The sequence below is a fragment of the Cyprinus carpio genome, chromosome A2, assembly GCF_018340385.1.
Source record: "Cyprinus carpio isolate SPL01 chromosome A2, ASM1834038v1, whole genome shotgun sequence".
Lineage (NCBI taxonomy): Eukaryota > Metazoa > Chordata > Actinopteri > Cypriniformes > Cyprinidae > Cyprinus > Cyprinus carpio.
The window spans coordinates 22,142,978-22,170,780 of NC_056573.1; the positions used below are offsets into that span (position 1 = coordinate 22,142,978).

Below are 27,803 nucleotides of genomic sequence, written 5' to 3' on the forward strand. Positions count from 1 at the left end.
AGGATGGAATATTTGCCGGACTCTAACGCCAGGTATAAAGATGTTAATTACTGGAATGAGCGGTACTCGACTGAGGAGAGCTTCGAGTGGTTCGGGGACTTCACTAAATTTGAACATCTGCTCAAATAGCACGTGGGAACGGAAGAAAACATTTTGATGCTAGGTAAGTTAGACACTTAGAAAACAAAACCAGCATAATGAGCCATCGCATGTCGTTGAATTGTGTATATTACACAATGGTCAGCAGGGGTTGCTGCTGCATTATTTGTGAGAATTTTTTTATCTGCCTTAAATAAATAGTTTACCCAAAAATGAAGATTTGCTTAAAATTTACTCATCCTCAGGCCATCCAAGATATAGATGAGTTTGTTTTTTCATTGGAACAGATTTGTGGAAATTTAGCATTACATCACTTGCTCAGTAAAGTTCAATGGCATAAGCCCTATTAGTCTTCTAGTAAATCTGTTTTAATGTACATGGAGCAGGTCACTCTCTCATGGGCCAGACACATGCTGCATCATGCAATAGACCAAACTACTACTAATATTAATAATAAAAATCTGTTTTTTAAAACGATATTCAGCCATCTAATCACAGTGCAGTGCAATCCAAATCTATTGGTACTGTTGAGATGATAAAGAGAAAAATAAATAAAGAACTTACTAGGTGTATCTTTAATGAGCAAATTTTGATCAAATGTGGTTTAAGTATGTATCCTGAACAGTAATTTATTGAACAGTTATTCGTTGCTATGTCTTCAGATAGCAAGGTTTAATGGTTACATTTAGGTTGGTAACATTTTCACGTAACCCCAGATTTCTCCAAAGGAACCTACAAAATACTTCTCATGGAGAAGCTTAAAAATAATTTCCTATCATCTGGTTGGCCTAGACGAGGAACCTTGGTTTCTTGGTGCAGTATAAACATTCACACTTCCAGCTTTGTTATTTTAAGGGTAATATCTGGTGGACAAACAGTGAGGTGAATTATTTGCATTAAGCATTCTGCAGCGCTGTAACGCATAATCTTTAGATTTACTGTAGCTGCAGTGTTATAGTCAGACTCGAGGGGGGCAGTATTGGTATTCAGTATATGTATTCAGCTGGTGCTGTATTAGAGATGAGTGTGGACCTCTGACATGCACTCTAAGCTCTAGATCTGTTCTTCAATGCAGTGACACAAGCTCCTGTCCCCCAAGGACTGGTTCAGCTATATCTCAATCCAATTACCAATCAATCAACCACCATACACACACTTAAAGTGGCATAATAAAAGCACATTGGTTTAGGGTCTAGTGTGGGTCAATGTTGAGCTTTATTTCATGCATCTTGGATCAATGGAGTGTGTTCCTAGCGTAGTGTTTAAAGACAAGTTGTTGTGATTTAGTCTAATGTGGACAGATTCGAGATAGATTGTTGGATTTTGCAAAACACATACTTAACAATAAACAGATTTTCTTTTATCAGATTTTATTTCTTCTTTTCTGCTTCTCTCTTTCGTTCTCTCTCCCCACACAGACACCTTTACTGCATCCATATCATGTTTCCTCCACAGTCCACCCTCACAAACACAACAGCTACGCTCTCTGTGACCTTTCTCAACTCGGGAACAGGGCGAGGAGTTCTTACACACACCCTTCGCTGGTGTGCTTCACTTGTGACCTCTGACACAAGTAACAAACGTCTTTTATGTAATGCTCCAGTCATGACCCTTTTACCACTAAATTGCTGCTGAATTGAATATTGTAGTTCTTTGTTCATCATATGGTTATGAAATATTTGTTCTCCATTGAGCTTTTTGTTTTTCTTCCACTAAATTGCTGCTGAACTGCTTGGGATTGGGTTATAATTTACATGGATTCTTTGGTTATGAAAGGTCTCTCTCCATCAAGTTCTTTCCTGGCCTTCGTCTTTTATTTTTCCATGCTCAAGGATACCGCCACAAAAACATAAGTGTCCTCCCTTACCCATAATGCAGTGGCTCAGGGCAGATTCCTGAACAGGCTGCATGTGTCTCAAGTTTCTGTGATTGCATAACGGTTTGTTGCATGAGGAGAAGTGGAATCCCTACAGTTAACGTTAGCAGATTCTGTCACAGAGAAAGGCAGGTCAGATCCCATCTTGCTCTTGACCTTTATGCATATGTGAAACTTGGACCATTAATGGAAACAAAGATGTGAAAACGGTTCATTCGCTAAAAGTGGTCATGGTTTTGATGGCACAGCCACCACTACATTTGCATATCAATGTCTGTTCAGCAATTTGGCTCGCCCTAAAGAACGATGTGTAAACTGTGCTAGCATGTGGAGCTTATTTGAGCATAACAGGTCATTTACATATAATGGTCTTAAAGGTATAGTAGCAAAAACTGTGTTTAGTTTTATGGTTAGTGCGGGAGGGAAATGGTCTTGAGAAAAAAATAAATCATGGCTGTTTTTTGTTTTAATTAATGACCTGATTAAACTGTATGCAAGGATGGACACTTGTATATGTTAAAAAGATCATGCAATTCTGTTTGGCACTCATAGTTCAGTAATGTGAGATGCACTGCAGTTGAAAGGTCAGTTTGAGGTCAGTAAGATTTTTAAATGCTTTTGGAAGAATTTTCCTTACGCTTATCAAGTTTGCATTAGTACAATCAGAAAACAGTAATATTATGAAATATCACTGCAATTCAAAATAACTTTTAAAATGTAATTTATTGCTGTGAGGGCAGTGTTTAATTTTCAGCAGCCATTACTCCAGTCTCCAGTGTCACATGATCTTTCAGAAATCATTCTAATATGCTGATTTGGTGCACACAAATAATTTCTTATTATTATAAATGTTAAAAAAAACAGTTGTGCTGCTTAAAATTTTTTTGTGGAAACCATCATGCCTTCCTTTTTACAGGATCCGATGATGTATAGAAAGTTCAAAAGAACAGTATTTATTTGTAACTAAAAAATAAAATATAAATTTCTTAAAAAAATCTTACTGACCCAAATTTTTGAACTTGCAAGTGAAACAGGATACTCAATGTGAAAAAATTAAGGCTTATCAAATAATTGCTGTGAGAAGTAGTCTTCACAGATAACATTTGCAAGACAAGTTTACCATAGTTAGCCATTAATTTATACATATAGCATGCAGAAAATAATGACTCACCCCTCAGTTTATACAGGAATGAATCTGTCATTCTTTTTTCAGTTTACTCAGTCATGTTGTTGCATTTTTTCCAATGCAGAACTCAAAAGATATTTTGGAAAATGTCTTTATATATAATAAAACAGAAGTTAATAGGGTCAAACACTGTTTAAGACAATAACAGTTATTTTAAAAACTTTATTCAAAATATCTTCTTTTCTGTTTGCAGTAGAAGGTCATACAGGTTTGGAACAACATGAGGGTAAATGATGACAGAATATAATCTTTTGGGGTGAAATACTCCTTTTAAAATTGTTAGGCCATTGAAATTGATGTCAGTCTGTATTTTTAACAAACTGAGGTTTGAATCAGAATCATTTTCTGCGGAGTTTCATAGTATGTTGTTGATCAACACAGAGCATTCCTTTAAAGTCGTATATACATGTGTATTAGTGTTTGTATTTCTAGCATGTCTTCTCAAGTGTTTTTTTCCACTCAGTGGGCAAACTCAAATTCATTAGAGTCATTGCAGACAGAATGGAAAGATCAAGGAGAGAGGTGTGAGGGTGGTCACTGAAGTCATACCAGTGCACCATCAACAGGGTCCCCCATTCACACTCTCTCTTGGTTGCTATTGGTTTCACTGTTGAACCCTACTGCAGTGAACAAGCTAACAAAGAAAAAGAGAAGCTTTCAAGTGTTCTTTGTTGTGCGTTAGAATGATCACAATTAATCTTCAGTGAAGTCCTGAAGAGTTTGAGGCAATTGAGTTTAGAATGAACCGTCTTGAATAGAGAAATCATGAGTCACTATCGGTCAGAAAAAGTGTGAGTCAGTGCTCGCTTCACAGTGCGAGCATCGTCTTTTTTTCCTCTTGCTCTTGGCATTCATTACCCCCCAGAGACACGTAACGGGCTCTGAACCCTGGACTGCACCATGTTGAGAGCGAGCCCTGTGGTCCAGATTAGCTGTAGCTGTGATGACATGAATGAATGAATGAATCTGTGAAGGGATGAATGAAAGAACGAAGTGGATGAATGAATGGTGGGGGAAGGAAAGGCTGCGGTGTTATGCAGTATCTCCTTGGCACTGCCCAGCCTGTTTTGATCTTCCTTCCTCTCCCTCTACTTTCTGATTGGCTGAGAGGAGTCAATGCTGCTGGAAGGTACTGCAGTCATGTGGGGGTTACCCCCCCATCACAACCTATGCAGTTTATGAATGGAAGTTGGAAAAATTGAATGAAGAATTGGGTTGCATGTGAGCGATGCTTGCCCACTGTTGTGCTCAAGTGGGAAAATCTGTCATGCTTTGGTTATTTGAATGCAATTTGTTGGCATGCTATAAATGCATAAGAATATAGGGCATTTTACTATATTTGTGTGTGATGTCTTGGAAAAAAAAGCATTTTTGGTAGTTAAATGAGAGTGCTACTGTATCGTTTAATGTGACCTCTTTTTGTTTTGGACCTTGTTTTTTTTTTTTTTTTGGTTATATACATATGCTTTGCATTTGTACAATTTAAGCATAAGAATATAGTGATGCAATTTAAAAAAATAAATAAAATTTTGCTAGTTAAATGAGTGGGCTTTTGTGTAGAAAGTTTTGTGTTGAACCATTGTTTTTGTTGTATATACGTTATAAACATAACATAATATAATGTGTTTTGTTTTTTTCATGGTGATCTTTTAAAATGTTTTTTGTTTTTTGAAATATTATTACAAAATAAAATAACTTTATTTTAATTTTTTTTTAAAGTTTAATTTATTCCATTTAGTCATCAGTGTTGCAGGATGCTTTATAAATTCTAATATGCTGATATGTTGCTCAGATTGTTTTTTTAATCAATTTTGAAAAATATTTTTGCATATATATATATATATATATATATATATATATATATATATATATATATATATTAGTACAAGCATACAATATAGTTGTAAATGTGTTTGATTTAGTAAAAATATGCATTTTGTGTACAAATATGTAAGTGTGTGCTGTGTGTTTTTGTGGGTTGGATACTGTTTTGGGTAGATTATATTCATGATTTTTGTTTTTTGTTTTTTTTGTATGTACACTGTATTATGCATAAGTGTGATCTTGTAAAGTGCACATATGCCTTATGTGTGACCTTGTAGGAAACCTGGCTTTGTGTGTTGGTCCTCTAACTGTGTTACCTATTTGTTTGCAGATCAGGGAGAATTCCTCTCATTCTCTCTCACTGTCTCTCTTTCTTTCTCTCTCTGACTCATGTCTGGAATATAAACTGGGTTACCCGGGCAACGGGGCTCGGATGATAAATGGGCTTTCCTCCAATAAATGGGGCAGCGGATGCACATGAAAGAAAACTGTTTGTGTATGTGTGATTTATGAAAGGGTTTGAGTTATATACCCTGTACCTGATAACCACACACACATACACACTTGTGTTCAATTCCCACATGCATCTGATCTGACTCCCATACATGTATATTTTCTCTCTTGGGTTAACTTATATTAACATACACAGTCAGGCTTTCGTCCTTCCCAGGAATCTCTAGATCTGTTTCCTGGTTGTCTTTGCTGGATTTTCATAAACTGTTTGCTGAGAGAAGTTAGTCATAGGTGCAGACTTTATATTGGCTTCAAATTGTCATTAGAATGGATCTTGGGTCAGTTTTAGTTTTACTTCCACTTTATTTTACTAGACTCTAGACTGAGTGGGGCATTTTGAGCTGTAACTATGGCAACCTGGGATTCTGCAGAGAAGTTTCCCATCTCTGATATTCCTTTTCCACCTGTGCCAGGGCCAGTGCCCAGTCTGGCCATTCCATATGTTTTTTTTTCACCATTTATGGAAAGATTGATTCTGCCTGCTGCTCTTAAACCAAGAATCACTTAACATCAGTGGTCAGAGGGCAGGAGGATGTTGCAAAACAAGTTTTCAGATTAGTCTGTCTAGACTGATGTGGTAAACCTAGATTGCTCCCAGTATAATCAACAAAACGCCAAAGCTGTCTACAGTGGATATGCCTAATCAACTAAATGCAATGCCACATGCCTTCATTTGAGGGTCACCCCATTCCTGTTTTTGTCACAATTTTCTCACATTGCATTGACTTTCCGCTTTCCAGCCAAATTATTTTAAATTTCCTTCTGAAATTGAATATGCAGTTTGTGTCTGTGTGTGTGCACAAACACAAACTTTATTCACATTTCTTATTATCATTACTGATACTTTGAATTGAAAGTTAAAAAAAAAAAAGTAATTACATTTTATTATAAAAATTTAGAAGTACTTACAGACATTTTTGATCAATTTAATGCATATTTGCTGAATACAAGTATTATTTATTTATTTATTTTTTAAAAAAGGGTTGAAGTCTTTTTGTTTATTTTTTCATTTTTTTATTCTATATATGACTTGATTCCAGAGCAACCTAACAACCACCCAGAACCTCAAAACAACAGCTACAACATCTTAGCAATGCATAACAAAACTATAACAACCGATTAGCCACCATCCAGGGGCTGGATTCACGAAACATTCTTAAGAAGAAATGTCTTTATTTATTAAGAAGATTTTCGTGAATCTGGCCCCAGAACACCCTAGCAACAGCATAACAACACACTGTAGTAACTATCCAGAACTCCCTCGCAACTGCATAGCAACTCCCTAGCAATCAGCCAGAACACAAGCATCTAGCAAGAATTCAGCAACCACCCAAGACACCATAACAAATGAAGACCACCGTAGCAAACATATAGCTTTCTGTCTGAGAGACTGAAAACCTTCAGACTTCAAACTTAAAACTACTTAAATCTTTGAGTATTTAAAACCTTCAAATTTCAAGCTTTTCTAACTACTTCAAACTTTCTGGCTAAGCTTTCATAAGCCACCATAAAGTTTGTCTTAAAAATTATACATTGTATTAAATATATACAGTTGCTTGTTCAAACTGAGCCTGTAACGGTATGAAAATACTAAATTATATTGATATAAAAATTCCTTTGGATGTTAAAATTTGTTCTCAAAGTATTCATATTCTATATTCATTGTGAGCATTTATGCAGTAATATAATAAGTTATATATTTGTTCATTAGACAGGAAGCATTATACAATATTCATTCACTGAAGTTTGCATGTGTGTCTGTGAAGGACTGGAAGTTCTCTGGAGGTGTGTTTAAGGGCCAGATGGCGTTTGTCCACAGGAAGTAGGTTGTGTCTATCGACTCATCTTCTGTTCTCCTGACAGCTCTTGCCTCTGACTAACAGACAAGACAATCTCTCAAGAGCAGCAGTTCTGGTGTGTGTGGGAATTAGTGTTATGTGACCCATCTCACACTTTGCTGTATGTTCATCTAGATGTAAAAGGGTGTGTAAAACCTCAAGTGTTTCTGTCATGACTGACTCTTGTGATCGTTTTGAATTGAAAATCTCTCCTGCACCATTTCAGAATCAGAATCACGTTCATTGCCAAGTACTGTATGTATACATGTACGAGATATTTGTCTTGGTAAATAGATTTTGCAGAATCACTAGATTTCTTTTTTTAATAGAAGTCCACAACAATTCTAGTACAAAGGCTTTGTTTATGCTCATAAATGTTTATTTCTTATTAAACACTCTTTGATTGTTTATTCTATAATAAGCATTACTGTCACTGTTATATTAGCATTATTTTAGCAGCTCAGTGCTCATGACTATGAGACACATCTGTCTGCCTGTCGTCCTATCTGTCTGTTGTTCTGTCATTCTATCTGTCTGTTGTTCTGTCATTCTGTCTGTCTGCCTGTCTTTCTTTCTGTCTGTTGTTCTGTCATCTATCTGTCTGTTGTTCTGTCTGTCTGCCTGCCTGTCTTTCTTTCTGTCTGTTGTTCTGTCATCTATCTGTCTGTTGTTCTGTCTGTCTATCTGCCTGTTTTTCTGTCATTCTATATCTGTCTGTCTGTCGTTCTATCTGTCTGTCTGTCTGTCTGTCTGTCTGTCGTTCTATCTGTCTGTCTGTCTGTCGTTCTATCTGTCTGTCTGTCTGTCTGTCTGTCGTTCTATCTGTCTATCTGTCTGTCGTTCTCTGTCTGTCTGTCGTTCTCTGTCTGTCTGTCGTTCTATCTATCTGTCTGTCGTTCTATCTATCTGTCTGTCGTTCTATCTGTCTGTCTGTCGTTCTATCTGTCTGTCTGTCGTTCTATCTGTCTGTCTGTCGTTCTGTCTATCTGTCTGTCTGTCGTTCTGTCTATCTGTCTGTCTGTCTGTCTGTCTGTCGTTCTGTCTGTCTGTCGTTCTGTCTATCTGTCTGTCTGTCGTTCTATCTATCTGTCTGTCGTTCTATCTATCTGTCTGTCTGTTGTTCTGTCTATCTGTCTGTCTGTCGTTCTATCTGCCTGTTGTTCTGTCATTCTATATCTGTCTGTCTGTCGTTCTTTCTGTCTGTCTGTCGTTCTATCTATTTGTCTGCCTGTCATTCTATCTGTCTGTCTGTCGTTCTATCTATCTGTCTGTCTGTCGTTCTGTCTATCTGTCTGTCTGTCTTTCTGTCTATCTGTCTGTATGTCTGTCGTTCTATCTGTCTGTTGTTCTGTCATTCTATCTGTCTCTCTATGATAATACATATTTCTTTGAATATGTTTGTTTATGCTAAGGGTAAACAATCTGTCTGTCTGTCTGTCTGTCTGTCTGTCTGTGTTTTCCTCTCTCCTTGATCCATTGCAGTCACCTTCTAATGCATCCATCTTTCTGTCACTCTCGCCTTATTTCTCCCCTTTTTATTTGTTTTTCTTTTATAATGGCTGTATGTGATAGCCCTTCTATCCTTTAACAATAGAGTTAATTAGCAAAGCAGCAGCTGCCTTCGCTAATAAGACATACTTTACATATATACACACTCAAACGTGTGTAGGGGGCCAATGTGTGGGCATGGCAAGCTTTCATCTGCATGTGACTGTGTTTGTGTGCTTATACGAAGAACTGTCGTGAGTGGATCAGGCATGGAATGATCTGTTCCTAAGCAACAGTCGCATCTGTAGAGTTTTGGTTCCTCTGCCCCACTTTGTACCCCTGCAACCTCTCCAGCAGATTCATACTGTTGCCAGATCTCTCTGCACTAACACTTAAAAACATTACATTTTAATGAACTCTAAAACTGGTCATTACTTCATTAGCGGGGTTCGGAATCAAATACTTTTCTTACTTGACAGATGGCTGATTTTAACTTGAGCTGAAGTTAGTGAATGCTTTTTGTTAGCTCTAGATTTAGCTCAAATGATACATCACAACTGCAAAAAGATTTAGGCTTCATGAAGCAGTCAAGTCATGTTAAAGTCAAGTTGGAAAGATTGTATTTATGAGTTGAATGCACATGAATGCTGCTACCACAATGATGTAATTACAAACTCTGGATTTTCTTTGAGCCCTGAAAACATGGAGGATAGATACAGAGTATGTATGTATGTATGTAAATGAAGTAGTATACAGTAGTATGTATGTAAATGAACATACTTTCTAGAAGGCCAACAATTTACTAAAAATATTTTTTTTTTATTGGTCTTATGAAGTATTCTAATTTGTTGAGTGAATTGGTGGGTTTTTGTTAAATGTGAGCCAAAATGATCACAATTAAAAGAACCAAAGACTTAAACTACTTCAGTCTGTGTGCATTGGATTTAATACACAAGTTTCACAATTTGAGTTGAATTATTGAAATAAATGAACTATTCTAATTTATTGAGCTGCACCTGTATATGTGTTACCCAGAACTTCGCCTAAATTAATATAGCCCAGTATTGTAAATGAAGAAAATGCATTTATTTAGTACAAGTTCCAACTAATTTTTAAATATAGCTTTTAACTAACTATTTAAAACACTGTCTGCTTCATGGATGTCTCTGACCTCCTGCAGGTAATGGATCCATCCTCCTATGTGTGAAATGTGTTTACCGTTTGTGGTTGAATTAAAATGCTGGATATTCATGACAGTCAGCGCAAATAGACGCTGCTGACTCAGTGAGATATTCTGCTGAGATATCAGGTGCAGAAGAGATCACTGACTTTGACCTTAGTCTACTTTTCAGTCCTGAAAGAAAGAACAGGATTTGAATAGAACCAGAGAGGAATCTTAACTATTTCAAACAGCAGGATTAACTCCCAAACACTGTGACTCATACAATCTGCTTGGGTCATGGCAAATCCAAGTACCTATTAAAAACTAAAACCAAACCCTCTTGTACCTCTAAACAAAAGGTACGGTATGCTGTTTTTGATTAGAAATCCTAAAATGGAGTCGTCTCAACCAACAAAATGTGACAGTTTATGTATATATACAGTTCTGCTCATACGTTTATCTTCCCTTGCAGAAAATTCTAGATGTTAATGATTTTAACAAACAAGAGAGATCATAAAATAGCATGTTATTTTTTGTAATCCTTTGAACAGGATGACATATACTTTTTTATTTTGTTTAAAGATCATATATTTTTAGTATTTCCCTTAAGAAGCTACATACAATGTTTTCCAGAAGACAAAAATGTACAGTTTACCTTCATCATCCAATTCAAAAAAAGTTTACACTCCCCTTAATGCAGTGTTTCTTTTATCCGCCTCATTGAATGTTTGCAGCTTATATAATAGTTGTGTATGCATCCCTCCATTGTTCTCAGTGTGAAAAGATGGATCTCAAAATCATATAGTCCAGGGTTCAAATATGCAGAAGATGCTAGAAAACCACAGAATTAGAAGGACTTTACTGAAGAACATTGAGCAGTTTAAAGGTTCAGGACAAACAATGAACTCATGAACAACTATCACAAAACATAAAAACTGTCACCATCCAGGTAACCACACACAGTATTAAGATTCAAGAGTGTGTATATTTTTGAACTGGCTTATTTGTGTGAAAGTAGTTATTATTTTGTCTTGTGGACTAAACGTGTGTGTAAAACGGCTTATTTAGGACAGTACAAAATGAGAAATAACATGCAAGTTTTTATGATCCTTCTTATTTTGTTAAAATCTTTTCTAATTCGACAAGGCAGATTTTTACTGTTTTTGCAAAGGATATGTACTGTTTGTGGTTTATACCACAAACACGTTTTCTAATGAAGTCTTGGCATGAAACTTTAGAGCTTGGGCTTTATCTCTTGTGGGTGTACAGTGTTGAAGTGTGTGGGGTGTTAGACAGTGGAGTGTTCTTGTGCTAGATTTGATGTCTGTGGAGTTCAGAATAAAAGTATTTCTGTAGAGTTGCTTTTCTGTGGGAGTTCAGAGGCTGCAGAGTCCTCTGCCCTTTTCAAAAAGACAAGCAGAGGCACAGAAAAAAAAAACACCCTCCTTCCCCCTCTCACGCACATGCAGGTATCTTGTCTTATACCCTGTCTACTTTGACATTGTATGCTTTGAAATCCAACAGATGGACAGAGATGTGGGTTTTTTTTCCACATCCTCCGCAATTCTTCTGAATACATGCAACAGGATAATCAACTCTAGAAGCTTCTCTTGCTCTCACCGCATCTCGGAGTAAGTTTGAGCTGTCTGTTGCTCTATCACGTCATCCTCTACTCACCTTTAGCTCCAGTCAGCTAAGATTTGTGTTGTTCTTCGGATGTTTGCAGAGCAGGAAGGTATTTGGCAGCTCTGACCCCACACAGGCTCTGTAGAGGTTACAAACACATCCACTAATTAGGGAATTACGGGAGGACTCACTTTTACTAATGAACACAAATGAAAACCTATTGGTACTGCAGTAATCTGTGTCCATCAACTGATTTCAGTTTAGTGGGATTTATCTGCATGACAATAACTGTAAATGTGTTTTGCCAAAATGGTGTAAAATAAGTAAAATTGCAATAGGAGTAAATGAGTAGTATTGAAAAATCAATCTCTTTCTCACTCACACAGACTCATCCAAAGAGATAACTTGGTAAAAGATTAATAAATCAAATCCTTTTGCATGGAAGTAGGCCAGAGACTGACTTGAGATCAAGATTAAACATATCAAGTAAACTAGGTAGAAAGGATACTAAAGCTGTAAACAAGACAGTAGTGTTGAAGTTGTAGCTCTAAAATTCTAAACTTTAAACCAGCAAATTATTTATATATTTGAACATTAATTTGACAAAAATAAGTCAAAATGTTTACAATGGAAACTTTGAAATTTACACTAAACTTTTGAAGGACCCTAAAACTATAAACAAGCCAGTATGATTGTGTTTTTAGCACTAAAATGGTACATTTATTGTTAACTAAGCTTCTTAAAAAACTTTAAATTGTACTATAAACAAGCATAGATGTTTGTTTTAAAACTGAAATATGACATTTTACAGTACGCTTGTGACAAAGGGCACTAAAACTGTAATCAAGTCAGTAGAGTTGAGGTTTTAACACTAAAATAGACAAAAGAGTAAATGTTTGAACAAAAAGCTGAAATATTTATCAACGACAAGGTGAGAAATTTGAGGCTTTAATATGTTAAACCGTAAACTTTACCGTGGAAAGAAGTTGAGGGTGGAAATGTTTGAGGTTTAAACCCTAAAACAGTAAATATGTATCTTCTCATAAAAGGAAATATTTACGATGAGCTCAATTTGGCACAAACAGAAATAAGGGCTGATGGCCTGTTGGCTGTGTATAGAGGGGTCACATACTCTCAGCTGTTTCCTCTGTTATTAGTAATAACTTCTGTTAGGGTTACAGGGTCAAAGCAGAATCATGATCCTATGTGTGCATGTCAAAGTGCAGAGGTCAACACTGAATATTAGGCTCAGTGTTATTGCTTCAGTGTGTGCGCTAGCTCCATACTTAAAAGTTTTAGCGAATCAAAACTCTTTTCAAGGTCAGATGCAACTGCCCTCTTCTCTTTTTCATTCTCTCTCTCTCTCGCTCTCTCTCTGTCTTCAACTGTCTTATTTCTTGTCACACACTTGAAGAACGAGAAAAGGCATTTTGTGTGTGTGTGTGAATTCTGAGCCAGAAGAAGGCATTAAGGATGAGATTAAGGGACCTGTGTGTGTGTGTGTTTGTGTGTGTGAAGCATTACATCATCATATCATGTCAAGAGAGATGCAGTACTGAGTGTCACACAGATCAGCTGCTCTCTCTTGCTCTTCATTAGAGGAATGTTCAAATATCCATGAAGGTTTTTTGTCTGTTTTCAAGTTTGTCTGTAGATGTCATAGTAAATGTCTCTCTCCTGTTACAGTTCTTGGTAGCTGACATGACATGTCATTTTCAAAATGGCTAACCATAAGTATTATACTTTGAAATTAGTCCCATAACATTTGTTACAGATGTGAATGATACTTTTGATAATCTTGTGGCTTGAGCAAATCCTGCAAAAAGGTGTTGCTTTTGTAAACATAAGACAAGTTTTACTTGTTTTGCTTTGTTTATTAATAAACAGGTGAAAAATCTGTTATACAAGATAGATACAGATAGATGTAAATGAAACTTTGTGATGTGTAATGTAACTTTGTATTACATCTGTTAAACTATAATACATATTGTTTACAATGCAGTGTTAAAAAATAAGATGTATGCTTTTGATGTAATTTGATCATTTATTTTTTATATATATTATGTAACGTAATTTTTATTGTATATCTATGGTTTAAATTTCAATGTTGTTATTATGTAAATATTACATTTGAGAAATAAAATGTGTGTATATATGTATTTTGATACAATTATGTATATTTATATTACTATTTTTTATTTATATGTTCGGAATGTTGAAAAAATGATGACCATGTTATTTGTCATCTACCTGTGAACTCTTCAGGTAAAATAAACCTCTCTGTACATGTCTTTTAGCACAGGAACCAATCTGACTCAACCAATCCATTGGAATCGGTAGTTTGGACACCAAAGAGGGTGCATTCTGTTACATAAGCAGCAGTGTAGCCGTTGTCAGAGCAGAGAGGATTCAGGGAGAGCCCCTCCGGCAGGACACAGTCTCTCACTAACAACAAAGCACTTACTGTGAGCAAGGGCTTATGGGAAATACAGACATATCGACTAGAGTACACAAGTAGAGAGGATATGTGTAGCTTTATCATCACATATACGTGAAATGACAAAGATGGCATGAATATTCATGCAGACTTCTGCACACTAAGGTCACAATGAAGTTAAAGAGGTCTGAAGTGCCCTCCACACCTCCTTTTCATCCTTCCATCCCTCTTTCTTTCTCTCTCTGTGTACAGATTGTGGTGAGTAAGCTCTTTAATCTCTCCGTCCTGCTCTCATTCTCTCCTGCTGTGAGTCGACTGCTAACATCCCCTCCAGCGAAACCGTGTGTGTGTGTTCAGAAAAGCTCCTTGAGTCTCATCAGGAATTCACCTAGAGTTATCTCTGCACCAAACACACACACACACACACACACACACACACACACACACACACACACACATACTTTCTCTCAACACTTACAAAAATGATTCATATCACTTTAAACAACAGGGGACATCCTCTTTCTTACAGACACTCACACACACATACTATGCGGCGATCCCCACTCAAGTGAAAACGATATTAACACACCTGAGAATACACATAAAGGCTCCCTTGTGTTCTTGTGAAAACTAGTATGTGAGAAGTTGTGTTGAGTGTGTGTGTGTGAGCACAGACTGCAGCCTGGCAGGAGGGTGATTGGAAATGTCGTCTTGGCTGCTATACCTCTTTATTCCCTTTTTCTTTGGGTGAGTTCGAGCATCACTGTGCCTACTCATTTTTTTTGGCTTACTTTGGTAACATACCACTGAAAATCATGTGTATAGTTATTAAGCTTACTTTAGCAAATTAAACTTTTCCATTAAATAGCTTCTTTAGGTATTTAATTCATATTTATATCAACTTTTGTATATGTTGAAAAAAACAAACAAACATGTAAATATGTAAGGACATCTTGCTGTTGTTCTTGGGATCGTGTGAGTTCAGATGCATCACCCATGATCAGATGATAACAGCCAAGTTATTTCTTTTGCCATACGTGTGTGTGTGTGTGTGTGTGTGTGTGTGTGTGTGTGTGTGTGTGTGTATATATATATATATATGTGTGTGTGTGTGTGTGTGTGTATGTAGTTGAAAAGTTTGAGGTTGGTAAGTTTTTAATATTTTTGAAATAGGTCTTTTGTATTCACCAAGTCTGCATTTATTTCATTTTTTTTAAGTAATATTTATAAATACTTTTACAGTTTATAAAACTGTTTTCTATTTTAATATATTTTAAATGTAATTAATTCCTGTGATGCAAAACTGAATTTTCAACAGCCACATTATTACATTACATTTCTGTTTTCAGCGTCACATGATCCTTCAGAAATCATCTTAATATACTGATTTAGAGCTCAAGATTCATATTATTATCAATGTTGACAACAGCTGTGCTGCTCAATTAATACATTTTTTTTTTGAGTCATTTGTTTCCATAATTCCTTGATTTATTAAAATTTATATAGCACTTATTTGAAATTGAAATCTTTTATAAAATGCCTTTACTGTAACTTTGGAAAAATTTAATGCATCTTTTATGAATAAAAGTATTAAAATTTCCTCTTACTGACTGACCCCATTTATTTGTTTGTTTGTTACTTTACGTATAAAGACACATTTTCTGTTATATAGGCCTATATGAGTTCATATACATTGTATATGGATCAAAAGTGGAAGTGTTTTCATATTTGTGATCACAAGTGATTTTATGTAAATGCAGAGAGACGTGAGTTTGTACTTAGTCTGAACTCTGTCTCAACAATTTGGAACATTTCACACTGAGAGTACGAACCTGACAGTCAGTTTCACACACACTGTTCCATCGGTTATGTCTTGTTGTTGAAAAATATCAGTCATGCATTGGTGTCCATGTAACAATAAAAGTTACCTCTAAGTTCATTAGCGATGAGTTAGTTTGGTTAAATGGTTCATCTGAGAATATTTCAATGAGTGTGTGACATGATGTCAGTGTCTCTGTATGTGTGACCGAGATAAACAGACACGTCACGCTCATAGACGGAAAGAACATGTTTAGAGCCGTATGCACATGTGCTCGCCACTACTCTCATCCTACATGTTTGCACTCTTATGAACTAACTACAGCAGTGCTGATGATGGTTATTTTCTCTCTCTCTCTCAGTTCTTGTGTGTTCGTGTGTTTTTGTGTATCTGCTATTCCCAGCATGCTTTGGGAGGCTGGTAAACAAAGCCCTGTGGGAGTCGGTGTGCTGCACTCTATCTCGCATCTCCAAGGCAACAGAGCCGCTCCCTCCGTGAAGCTGACATTTCCGGGAACTATATGAGAGTGTGTGTGTGTGCCTTTATGGATTTAACATCAAGGTGAATGTTAATACTACAGATAGAAAAACACACAGAGGTTTTCCAAGAAAGAACATGGATGTTCAGGACACCAATATCAGAAGCAGTCACAATTCAGAGGAAAGTGATGATAATTTCTGGTACACAGTGGGTTTCCTCTCATTTAGATGCTGATCTGTATCGCTTCTTGCGTTTCTGTCTTGTACTTTCATTACAGACCTGCAGAGGAACTGCTTTGTTGTGTCTGTTGTGTGAACAATCGCAATAGGTTTTTCAGTGGCCAGTTATGATATTTGTATTTGTGGTTCTTGGCTGGTTTTGCTTCGTGATCCAATGGAAATACATAATGGCACTATTATTGTTTATCATACAACACACACACAGACAAAAAAAAGCATGAAAATGAATATTACCATAAACTGCATAATAGGCTCAGCTTTATGAAAATATGACATAGGCTTAAATTAATTTCAATTTAAAGTAATTAGGAAAAATTTATTTTGTGTGATGTAGTATTTATTTTGTGTAGGTTTGTTAATGGATTTTGAGGATGAAGGCATGTTGTGTAACCTGTTCCTTTTGGTACTGATCTAATTTGGTTAGCTTATACCAAGTTATTGTGGGTGATATGAGTAATGTGTTAATCCATCTAATGTTTTTGAGCTCATTTATAGCTAAGTATCAAATACTTTATTTATTTATTTTTGGTAGTAAGTTGTAGTTCTGAAAGTTATGGTATACATTTAAAAAATATATTTGGATACATCTTTTTTTAAATAATTTAAATTGATACTACACACTTTAAAAATTATCATATTGCATATCACATCATCACATCACATTTTTATTCAATATTGTGCAGCAAAAACTAATTTTATGCTTAGCCAATTCATTATTTTTTAAACATTTGTGTCACTAGTTTATTTTGAGAGGCTTGTAGTCATGTCTTAATTCTGCCGGTGCTGTGTAATACTTTGAAGTTTCATGCTCCACTTGGTATGACATCATTGTGCTAAATCATTTACACTATCTCTGCAGCACTGGGGCATTATAGGAAAGCATAGATGAGCCACATTTGTCTCCTCAAGGATAAAAACTTCCACTGACCCTCACTCACAGTACGGGTGAGAGTGTTTAGTTGCCTGAGATGTCCAACAGTTTCTAATTTAAACATTTACTTTCAGAAAAAAAAGAAATAGAGGTGGTTTTGTGAAATTGGACCCTGACTGGTGAAAGTGTTCATACAGTGAATCCTAGAGACTGCTTTCTGTTCCAGAGACATATTACCTAGAGACCTGTGTATGACACGTTCTGCTCGAGTCTCTGGATCTTGAGATGTTTGTCCGACGTGTCTCGTGACTGTCTGAGACATTGGAATCATTTTTTCCGTCTCCCTATGTGGAGAAGGAGAGAGTGAGAGAGCAGGGAATGAAGGAATGCTATGTGTGATATGCCAGACTAACTTTAGCATTCTGTCCTGATAGTTAGTGTCTCCGCTCTGGAAATTCCCAGGTCCTCGTTGCCACAACTAAAGCACTGAAGAGGGGGATCCAGGCCGAGGCAGCAATAGTGAAGGTCAGAGGCCATGTGTAGCTGCTGATGTCATGGAGAGAGCGGAAACAAGGAGTGTTTATGAGAGTAGATAGGGCAGCGGTTGATAGCTCAGGAACACTCACTCCCTCTGTCTATTTGTTTCTCTCTTTTCTTTCCCTCTGGACTCACACACACATTTACACTGTCGTAATGACCATTGACCTTTGACATAAACAGCATATCAATATAAACGGCACACAAACATCTGTCTCATGTTCAACGTTTCTATGCACACCAAAACATTTAAAAAGATATTTGACTAATTATTTTCTGTCTTTCTAGTGGCACCAAACACAATTGGAGAAATAATGGCTGGTTTCAGACAGGTTTCCTAAATAGAAAACCTTCTTTGCCATTGGTCAAAACAGTCCTGTCCCAAAATCCAAAAGTTAATGTATTATTTCCAAACAAACAGACTGTAATTTCATGTGATACCAGTAGTGGTGCAGAAATTAAAAATTTCACCCTTGAGATTGGATTGGAGAAATTATTTGAATTATTTTAACTATAGTTAAAATACCGTAGTTAGGCCATAGTTGTTTCTACTATAAAACCAAAATAAGTTGGTACTATAAATAATGGTTTCAGTATCGTTATTGTTAACTAAAACTAAAAATCATTTTAGTTAAATATTATTGGTAAAATATTTGAAAAAAAAAATCATTTGATGAATTAGAAATGCTACCTTGGCTACTCAGATAAGTTTAATGTGAAGTAATAAAAATACTGAAACTGAAATAAAATTAAAGATTTAATAAAAACAACAAAAAAGTCAAAACCAAATAATAAATGACTGAAATAATAAATGAAAAATATAACAAGCAAAGCTTTATAAAAATGTAATCAATACTATAATAGTGTATAAATAATACTGGATTTTCTTCTTTACATAAGGAGCTTTTAGTATCTCTAGAGTCAGTAATATTTGTACAGACGCAAGTCAGTAGTATTTGTACAGAAATTAAGGGTTGTTTTACTGAAGTGGACTTGTTGGGTTTTGATATGCTCAAAAAAACATCCTTTTTTTGTTTGTTGGCACAGACTGGCACACTTGCACAGAATGGTTTTGTAATGAGATCTGGGAGAAGAGTGGCAGCATGAGTGAGATATGCTCTATAAAGAGCTATAAATAGAGTTTGAGACGCTCTGGTTTAAACGTACTGTTAGGTGCCTCCAGAGAAACGCCTGTCGTCCTGCTGAGACTACAGCATGCAAGCTTCCAGATAACACTGAGAGAGCAGCAACGTTCCTGTGAAAAATTACTTTATCTTTACATGCAGTGTTAAGTGAGAAGAGCGATGTGTTGACTACAGACAGAGGTGAAGAACTGTAAAAAGAAAGAAAATGCGTTTGATTAAACGCCCTCTGTAAGATTGCTCGTTAAGCACTCTTTAATTAGACAGGAGGTGATAATTAAAGTTGCTCTCGCCTCAAGAGCTGAGACGCCCAACACCCATGCCACAACAGGAAGTCACAACATGTGACTTCCTGTCATTCACACCTCTGGTTAGATAGGTGATTTTGAATCATCTGACAACTTTTTATCCAAAAAGTCACACGGGTGGCACATTTTAATATAAGAGTGTTCAAAACTATCACTTTCATGGCACTTTAATAATTTTTTGGCCTACGCTAGCATCATCATTCACACAGAAGATGTGTTCTTACTTTCAGTCCAGATTGTTTTTTCTTTTATTTTCTGTTGTTTTTCTGTGCTCTCATGTCTCAGACAGATGTCTTTTGCATTTTTTCAAAGTCTCACTTTTAAACATGTCTTTCTGATCTATTCTGTTGTGCTTGGTCTTACAGTTTTTGAATGTAGTAGAGAGTTGAGAGTGACAACCACATTTATTTGCAAGATCAGTAATATAACTCTCAAACTGTTTTCACTCGCCAGACTCTCTGTTTCTTTCTCAGGTTGTGGTAATAGTGCTCTGAGCTATGATATGTACCAGGCTGGCTACACCTCCATCACTAATGTGGATTACTCCAGCATTTGTGTGGAGAGTATGGCGGAGAGACACAAGGACTGTGCTCAGCTCAGCTGGCTGTGCATGGATGCCCGGCGACTGGCCTTCCCTGATGGTGTGTTTGATGTGGTTTTGGAGAAAGGAACTCTGGATGCCATGCTGGTGGAGGAGAGCGACCCGTGGAAGGTCTCTGAGAATGCTGCCAAACTGCTGCACCAGGTTCTCTTGGAGGTGAGGAACAACACTGAGTCTAATATTTTGACTTTAAAGGATAAAGTCAAAGGGTCGACTTTTAGCTGGCTAAAAAAAAGCTTGTATTTTTAGTAGATCTGTATTTAAGTAGAGCTGTATTTGCAAATAGCCATCCATATGAGTCAATCTTTACCTCTTGGGTGAAGATTAATTCTAAATTTGAAGAACTTCCACATCTGTCACATCCCTTAATGAAGACTGGAAGAAAATGACAGCACAGACGATGTGCTAGGAGCATCTGACTCATGTTTAGTCACATAAGGGGCCACAGATGTATGTGTTTTCCCCTTTTATCCTTAAATGAGCAATTTGAACCTTGTGTTTTTAAACTCATAGAGGCTGAGTTGCTTTCACTCAATCCCACAATGCACTACTGCAAGAATTATTCATCAGATGTCACAGCGAGGGCCACATGGCACAGAAACAACCGTGTGTTTTTTTGCATGCTGAAGGCCTGCTAATAGATGTTTTGACTCTTAAAACTCCTAGGAAATATTTCCGTACAATCTAACCTTTCATCACAGCAGAAATCACAGAGCCATTTATATTTAATCTCTTTCTCTCATGTTAATAGTGTAACAGTCAGTTCAGTTTCCTCCCTTCATAGTTTATTCATCAGTATGTCAGAGCAGCACAGATTAGGTCTGCAGTGTGTGTGTGTGTGTGTGTGAGAGAGAGAGTGTGTTCTCGACATTTTCAGGATCACATTAGTGTCATTCACATTCCAGAGACTTGATTTACATGATGGCCGCAACATTTAAAAATATACATCCAAAAATACATACATCTTGTGTTGTTTTTACAACTATTTAGCCTCAAGAAGGAAAGAGGGAGGTTATGAGCTAGAGAAAACAATCATACTGAGCACAGTTTTCTTCTTAGCAAAGCCTGTTAAGTTGTTTTATGCTTTTGGTTATGGCGAAACAAGGTCATCTCTCCTTCTGTTCTGGTGTAACTTGCAGCTTTAGGTATTTACTCAGTACTGAGAGGATAGAGGAGTCCAGATGTTAAGGTAAATATGGTAAATAAGTTACAGATTCTGTCATGTTTTCAAACATCTTATTTTTTCCAAACACTCTCCAACCACTGATCTGTGTTTATGTCTCTCCATATTAAGCTAGGAAAGGAAAATAAATAAAAAAATACACACTTTATCCTTAACAATGTCATTATTAAAGGGATAGTTCACCCAAATATGAAAATGGTCATCATTTACTCAAAAAAGACACAAAGACACAAAAGATGATATTTTGACTGGTAACTAAAGAGTTTGTGGTAGCCATTGACTTCCATTGTATTTTATTTTCCATACTATGGATGTCAGTGGTTACTATCAACTGTTTGACTACCAAAATTCTTAAAAAAAATCTTCTTTTGTGTTCCACAGAAGAAAGAAACATTTTGGAATAATGTGAGGGTGAGTAAATTATGACATAATTTTTAGGTGAACTATCATATATATATGGACTTTTTCGAGGTCTTTTATGGCTCTGATAACTCCACTTCAGGTTGATTAAAACACCTAAATTCTGAGCGGAGTTTTGCAGTTGTGTTATTGTCTAGCAACTATTAGTCATTGATCAAAGTTTCAAGTGTATTAAATCCACTGACAGCTCAAGAATATCAAGTTTGATATCACCACTTATGATATGTGCTCATAATAGAAGTTTATAAAAGTTAAAATGAGAATGTAAAAGTAAATTGAGTCTTGCAGCAGGTAGATCTGTAAACTGATGGTCTTCCATCAGCATGTGTCCTTGAGCGTGACACTGTGCCTTTGGTTATTCCTGTGAGACTCTGAGTCTTGACACATGATAGTGAGTAGTTTTTGATATATGATGTTCAGTTTTTGTTTGTGCCTAGGGCTTTTTCATATGTGTTTTGCTTTTCATTTGTATATTTTCAATTTAATTACATTTATATTCTTTAGGGTTAGGGCAAATATTAAATGGATTTTATATATATATATATATATATATATATATATATATATATATATATATATATATATATATATATATATATATATATATATATATATATATATATCTATATATCAAGAGTTTCTGCAGGTCTTAAAAAGTCTTAATTTGCGTTTTCACAATTTAAGGGTTTAAAAAGATCTTAAATTAAGGCAGAAAGTCTTAAATTCATAAATTCATGGAATTATATGTTGCATGCATTGCAATAAATAAATATCTACCTCAGTATTTTTGTTTCTCAATACAAATATCTAAATATCCTTAAATAAAGATGCATTTACTTGAGATGCAAATGCAAGTAAATTCAGTGACTTTGCCTAAAACAAAAAGTATAATATATCTGTCAATGTGAGTGAAAACTAGTTATATACTAGTGTGTGTGTGTATATATATATATATATATATATATATATATATATATATGTATATATATGTATATATACACACACAATAGTGCACAAGGCAGTGCTGCAATGTTGCGGCAATATACATGTATACAATAGTAATTTGTGGTTTTGTGTGTATATATACAATAATAATTTGAAGTTGATATATTTGAAGAGCATTAAATGATTATTTGGTACTATGTCAATACTCCCCTTATGACATGCAAACACTCACATTCATAACACTCTGGCATATTAAAACACTCTTAAACAGTCAAAAACATTAAACTATCACCATGCCCACTCGCTGTCTCTCTCTCACACACACACATGTAAGTGTGAGATTTATTTTTCAGCCTGACATGCTCCATGAATCACCCACATCCGTTTCTATAGAAACGCTGTCCGCACACACAGGGCTCCCTCCTCAAACACATACACACACAGATTGCTTCAGTGAGTGTCACACTTGTCTGTGGTGAATAAGTGAGAGCTTTGTCTGAGGTTGTGAACAGCATAATATTTTGCAATTTTACCAACCATCAGTACTTCCAGGCTTTTTAGCAAAAGCCCCTATAGTGCACAAGAGTTTGATATATGGTTGTGTGTTTGTGTAAATTAAAGGAGTGTATAAAGTTGTCTAGCTACTGGAATCTAGTGTTGTATTTTCGTACATTAACCTACATAAAATATTGAAGCTTTGACAACATTAACTTTGAAATGTAATATATAAAATGGCAATGTTTTTTCGTTATTTGAATTTACATTTCCCATTTGCCATTTTTACATTACTATTTAATTTAAACAGTAATTTAATAATTATCAACACTACATTTTATTAATTGATTTCTGTATTGGCTCTTCCACTGCCATTTTTCAAACAACACCTGTTACACTTTTGGTGGGTACAGAAATATTTTCTTTGCCCTAATGAAAAGAATAGATTTGCAAATATTATATTTCAAATTTGACCTTTGCATTTTTTTCAAATGAAATTATTATTTATATTTATTATTTTAAGTTTTTTTTTTTTATCCTACAATTTTGTTTCCAAGGTATGGCTAAGTATCCACACACACAGTCCTCATGAAGTTCTCTATTAATCACTTTAGAAAATTACTTTGTGCTCTGCACTAGAATAGAATAGAATAGAATAGAATAGAATAGAATAGAATAGAATAGAATACTTAAGTAAAGAAATCACAACTTTCTATTAAATGATAAACATTCAGTCCAATTTAATGTATCAGACACACTATAAGTTTAACCTGTAATTTGCATACCCACACTCACAGGTCAGGAGTATTGAAGTTCAGTGCTGTCTGACTGATCAAAAAAAAAAAAAATGCTTGCTAATGGCTCAACCTTATGAAAGTGGTGAAGGATGCCCACACACACTCAGAGTCTCTTACTGTTCCTTTGTTCTTGTCTTTGGTCTTAGCTAATACCTAAAGCTTCCTAATTACCATGCCTAGGGCCCGGTTACATAATACTTCAAGAGAGAGAGAGGGAAGCAGCTGAGGAGGGTGGCTGCGGATTGGATGGTAAAATTGCACATCAACTTTCATTTTCTGTCTGGTCGTTTTCTTCATTTTCCCTCTACTTTCTTTGCCCTATGGCTCTTACACTCACTTGGAAAAGTAAACGAGAGAAAGAGTAGAGATCGAGGATCGAGAGAATCAACATCTTATCAGATTTCTTTGCTTTATACCGAGGACTGTGGATGAAATGACAGGGTTGTCAATTAATTATACTTTTTAGTTATATAATATTACATGATATGCCGATGCCAGTATTTGCAGAGAAAAAGTCCCATAATAGATTAAAAGAAAAGATTTGAATTGACAAAGATAATTCAAAGACATTATGGTATCAATATCAATTCACACGGTCTGTATTTTCTATTTTCATGGTCTCTTTCCTGATCATGTAAGTTAATACATGCTTTTATACAAAATCTAACGGTATGCTTTAAAAAAAAAGATGAGATTTTTATGCTGCTGTCCATGTGGGTGAGCTCATTTAGCTGTCAGCTCATCAAAGTGTTGATAGCTCCCTTGTTAGTATCAAACATACACAGCAGCATTCTAACAAGAGCTGGAGTTATGTAATACTGCAGTCATGATTTCTTGGTCTCAGACAGTCAGAACTCTGCTCATATCAATCAGACACTGTGAAATGAAATTTGGGATGTGATGGTCTCAATGTGTGGGATAGTCTGAAGTATGAGAGACACATATGCACCCTCACTCTCACTGTTTACATTGTTTAAACAGTACATGTCATTTCAAAGTTGCCATCTTAGTGTCTGCATGTATTGGAACAGAGTTGTGCATCATGCAGAATTTAATTGAGAATTCATATTCGATTCTGGAATTTATAATTGAATTTGATTTCAGGTTGTAAATAGGATGCAGATTTGTTAAAATGCATTACATTTTGAGGTCACATAACTTTGTTTGCAATAACAAATTTTGAATGATGACTTGACAAAGGCTTGTTTGAAAGTTTTGAAAAAGTTTAAAAAGACCTAAAGTTTGAAAGTTCATAGGGCATTACAGACTAACTGATGGATGGATGGATGATAGATGAATGAATAGATGAATAGGTAAATGGATGGATTGATGGATGCATGAACAAAGAGAGTGAGTGAGTGAGTGAGTGATTGATTGATTGATCGATCGATCAGAAAGTTATTTGGACCAGATTTGAAGAAGACTTTTCCCATAATGTGTTACCTGTGTTGAAATTCTTTGAATTCAATTCAGTAAAAAGCTTCCTGTTATTTGAATTCAAATTCCAGTTGAACTTCCTGTGGCCAATTCAATTCAAATTCACAAGCATAAGTTAATAAGTTTTGACCAACATAATCCAGAAATCAAATCCGTGATGTGTAGTGGCACACCACCATATAAGTGATCTTATTATAACTTATACATTTCTCCTCATTTGGCAAAACTGACAACTAAAGGCATTAATTATAGAATGAGAACAAGTTATGAGAACACCATATTATAAACATTTAATTAATGCATTTCAAATGTATTTCCACCACTTTTTCTAGTTAATTCTCTCTTACGTATACACAGAAATAGTTCAGGGACAGAGCAATTATGTTACTGCCCCTGTGTCCCAGACCACTCTTGTTTGTTATTACCTTTGTATTTTGTCTTACAAAAGATAAAGCATACCATTACCTCTGTGTCTGTGAGAGAGTTGCAGCTGGGGATTTGGAGAGATGATTTTAGGACCTGTGTATTTTGTCTTATTAAAGATTTAGGCGCTCTTGACTGCCTGCAGGCTTTACATAAACACTGACCCGACAGGCAGAGAACTGCTGTCATATACAGATTAAAATTTCATCATCTGACACCAACACCCTGGCAGAAAATGTAAATAGTTTTGTAGGATGCTGTATACATACTGCTTGAAATGAATTTCTTAATATGAAAGCATCTGTTCCTGTCACCCAGTAAGTCTTGAAACTACCCCACAGCAACCAACCCACATCAAACTCTTCATGCCTGGAAGGCAGACTGATGCTCAAGACATCATGAAGATCCTGTATCCTTGTACAGTACTGTTAAAGAGGTCATATTTTTACAATTTTGTTGCCTTTCATTTTTCACATGTCCATTTTCTACCATTTTTATACTGTGCCTTTAAGATAGACTCATAGAACAATAGACAGAACAATAGATATATGAATGGACAGACAGACAGAATGATAGATGGATAGATGGAGGGGTGGATGGGTAGAAAGAGAGAATGATAGAACAATGGAAGGATGGATAAATAGAACAATAGCTGGATGTATGGATAGACAGACAAAACGACAGAACAAGACATGGATGGATGGGTAGATGGATGATGAATCAATAGACAGAAAGAATGATAGAATGATGGATGGATGGACAAACAGACATAATGATAAAATGATGGATGGATGGATATGATAGAATGACAGACGGATGGATTGCTAGACAGACAGAACAATAGAATGATAAACAAATAGAAAAAAAAAAACACTTTGTGCTCAACTCAAACCACTTTTTTTTTTCGACTGTTAATAATTTTCTTAATATTTCCCTTCCAATTATGCACAATTATATGGTTAGTTGCATTGTATTTTCTGCATTCAGTACTTTTTGGGGTTCTGACCGTCCAGTTGAAAATCATTGCGTTAGATTTTGACTGCATTTTACATTGAACTCAAAAGAATGATATGGCTCCTTTGAGTGGTGTCCTTCTAATGCATTTCAGTGTAGAGGTAGAAATTAGGAAGGATATTTTACAGACAGATTAAAAAAAGAAAAGAAGAGAGCAGATGGAGAAAATGCAAAATGGAGGCATTATTAGAGACCAAGTAAAAAAAATGAAAGCTATTTAGTGTTGTGGAAAAGAGAGACATATGGACAGTAGGACAGAGAAACACTATTTCTGTTTGTGTGTGTGTGTGTGCCTGAGGCAGATTAGACAAGCTGTGTTTCTCTCCTCATACATTCACCTCTCATTCCAAACGCAGATGGATGACAGTATGTCCACTTGGTCCCTCACACACGCACATATATACCATGTAAACAAATATCTGCAATTGAAGTGTGATGTTATTGCTTCCAGTGGTTGATCAGAGGTGTGAGATGCAATGCACCACATGGTGTGTGTGTGTGTTTGTGTGTGTGTCCAGATCTCCAGATCTACTCCCTGAGGAAAATGTTTATTGCTCGGAGATTGCTCTTTCATAGCTAATAGTTCAGGAATGTTTTTAGTTGTTACTTTAGATATGAGCTCAGACACTGTGCTCAAATTAAAATATTTCATCTTTTAATAAACAAATTTCTAGACAATGCGTCTTGTGATATTAAATTAAAAAATGCATTATGTGTGAATGGCCCCTTGGAGTATAGAGCTGTAAAATTCATGCAGATAATTTGGCCTTTTCAAATTTGGAAGAATTTGATGAGAAATTACTAAATTCATAATGAAATCTCTTTTGATTGCAGACATCAATATATGAGCAATTCTGAACACAATTTGAGGCAATCAGCAAAGTTGACATTTAATATTTTTAATTAGCTGTACTCAGTAGGATTTGCTTCAGGAACCAGATTATATTCTGGTCTTTGAGTGGTGACCTAGTATGTTAGGTGACATGATTTAATATTTAAATGTATTAAAGGAATAGTTCACCCAGTAGTTGAACTATGTAGGA

General features: G+C 35.7%; 1 protein-coding gene across 1 annotated transcript in view; it reads left to right on the forward strand.

Annotated features, from left to right (window-relative positions):
• Positions 1-27,803, forward strand: part of LOC122149281 (EEF1A lysine methyltransferase 4-like) — a 52,997-nt gene continuing 25,194 nt past the window's right edge. The window contains 2 exon segments of the mRNA XM_042778824.1: positions 1-163; positions 19,919-20,202. Coding sequence (XP_042634758.1) covers positions 4-163; positions 19,919-20,202 — 444 coding nt within the window. The 5' untranslated portion in view covers positions 1-3.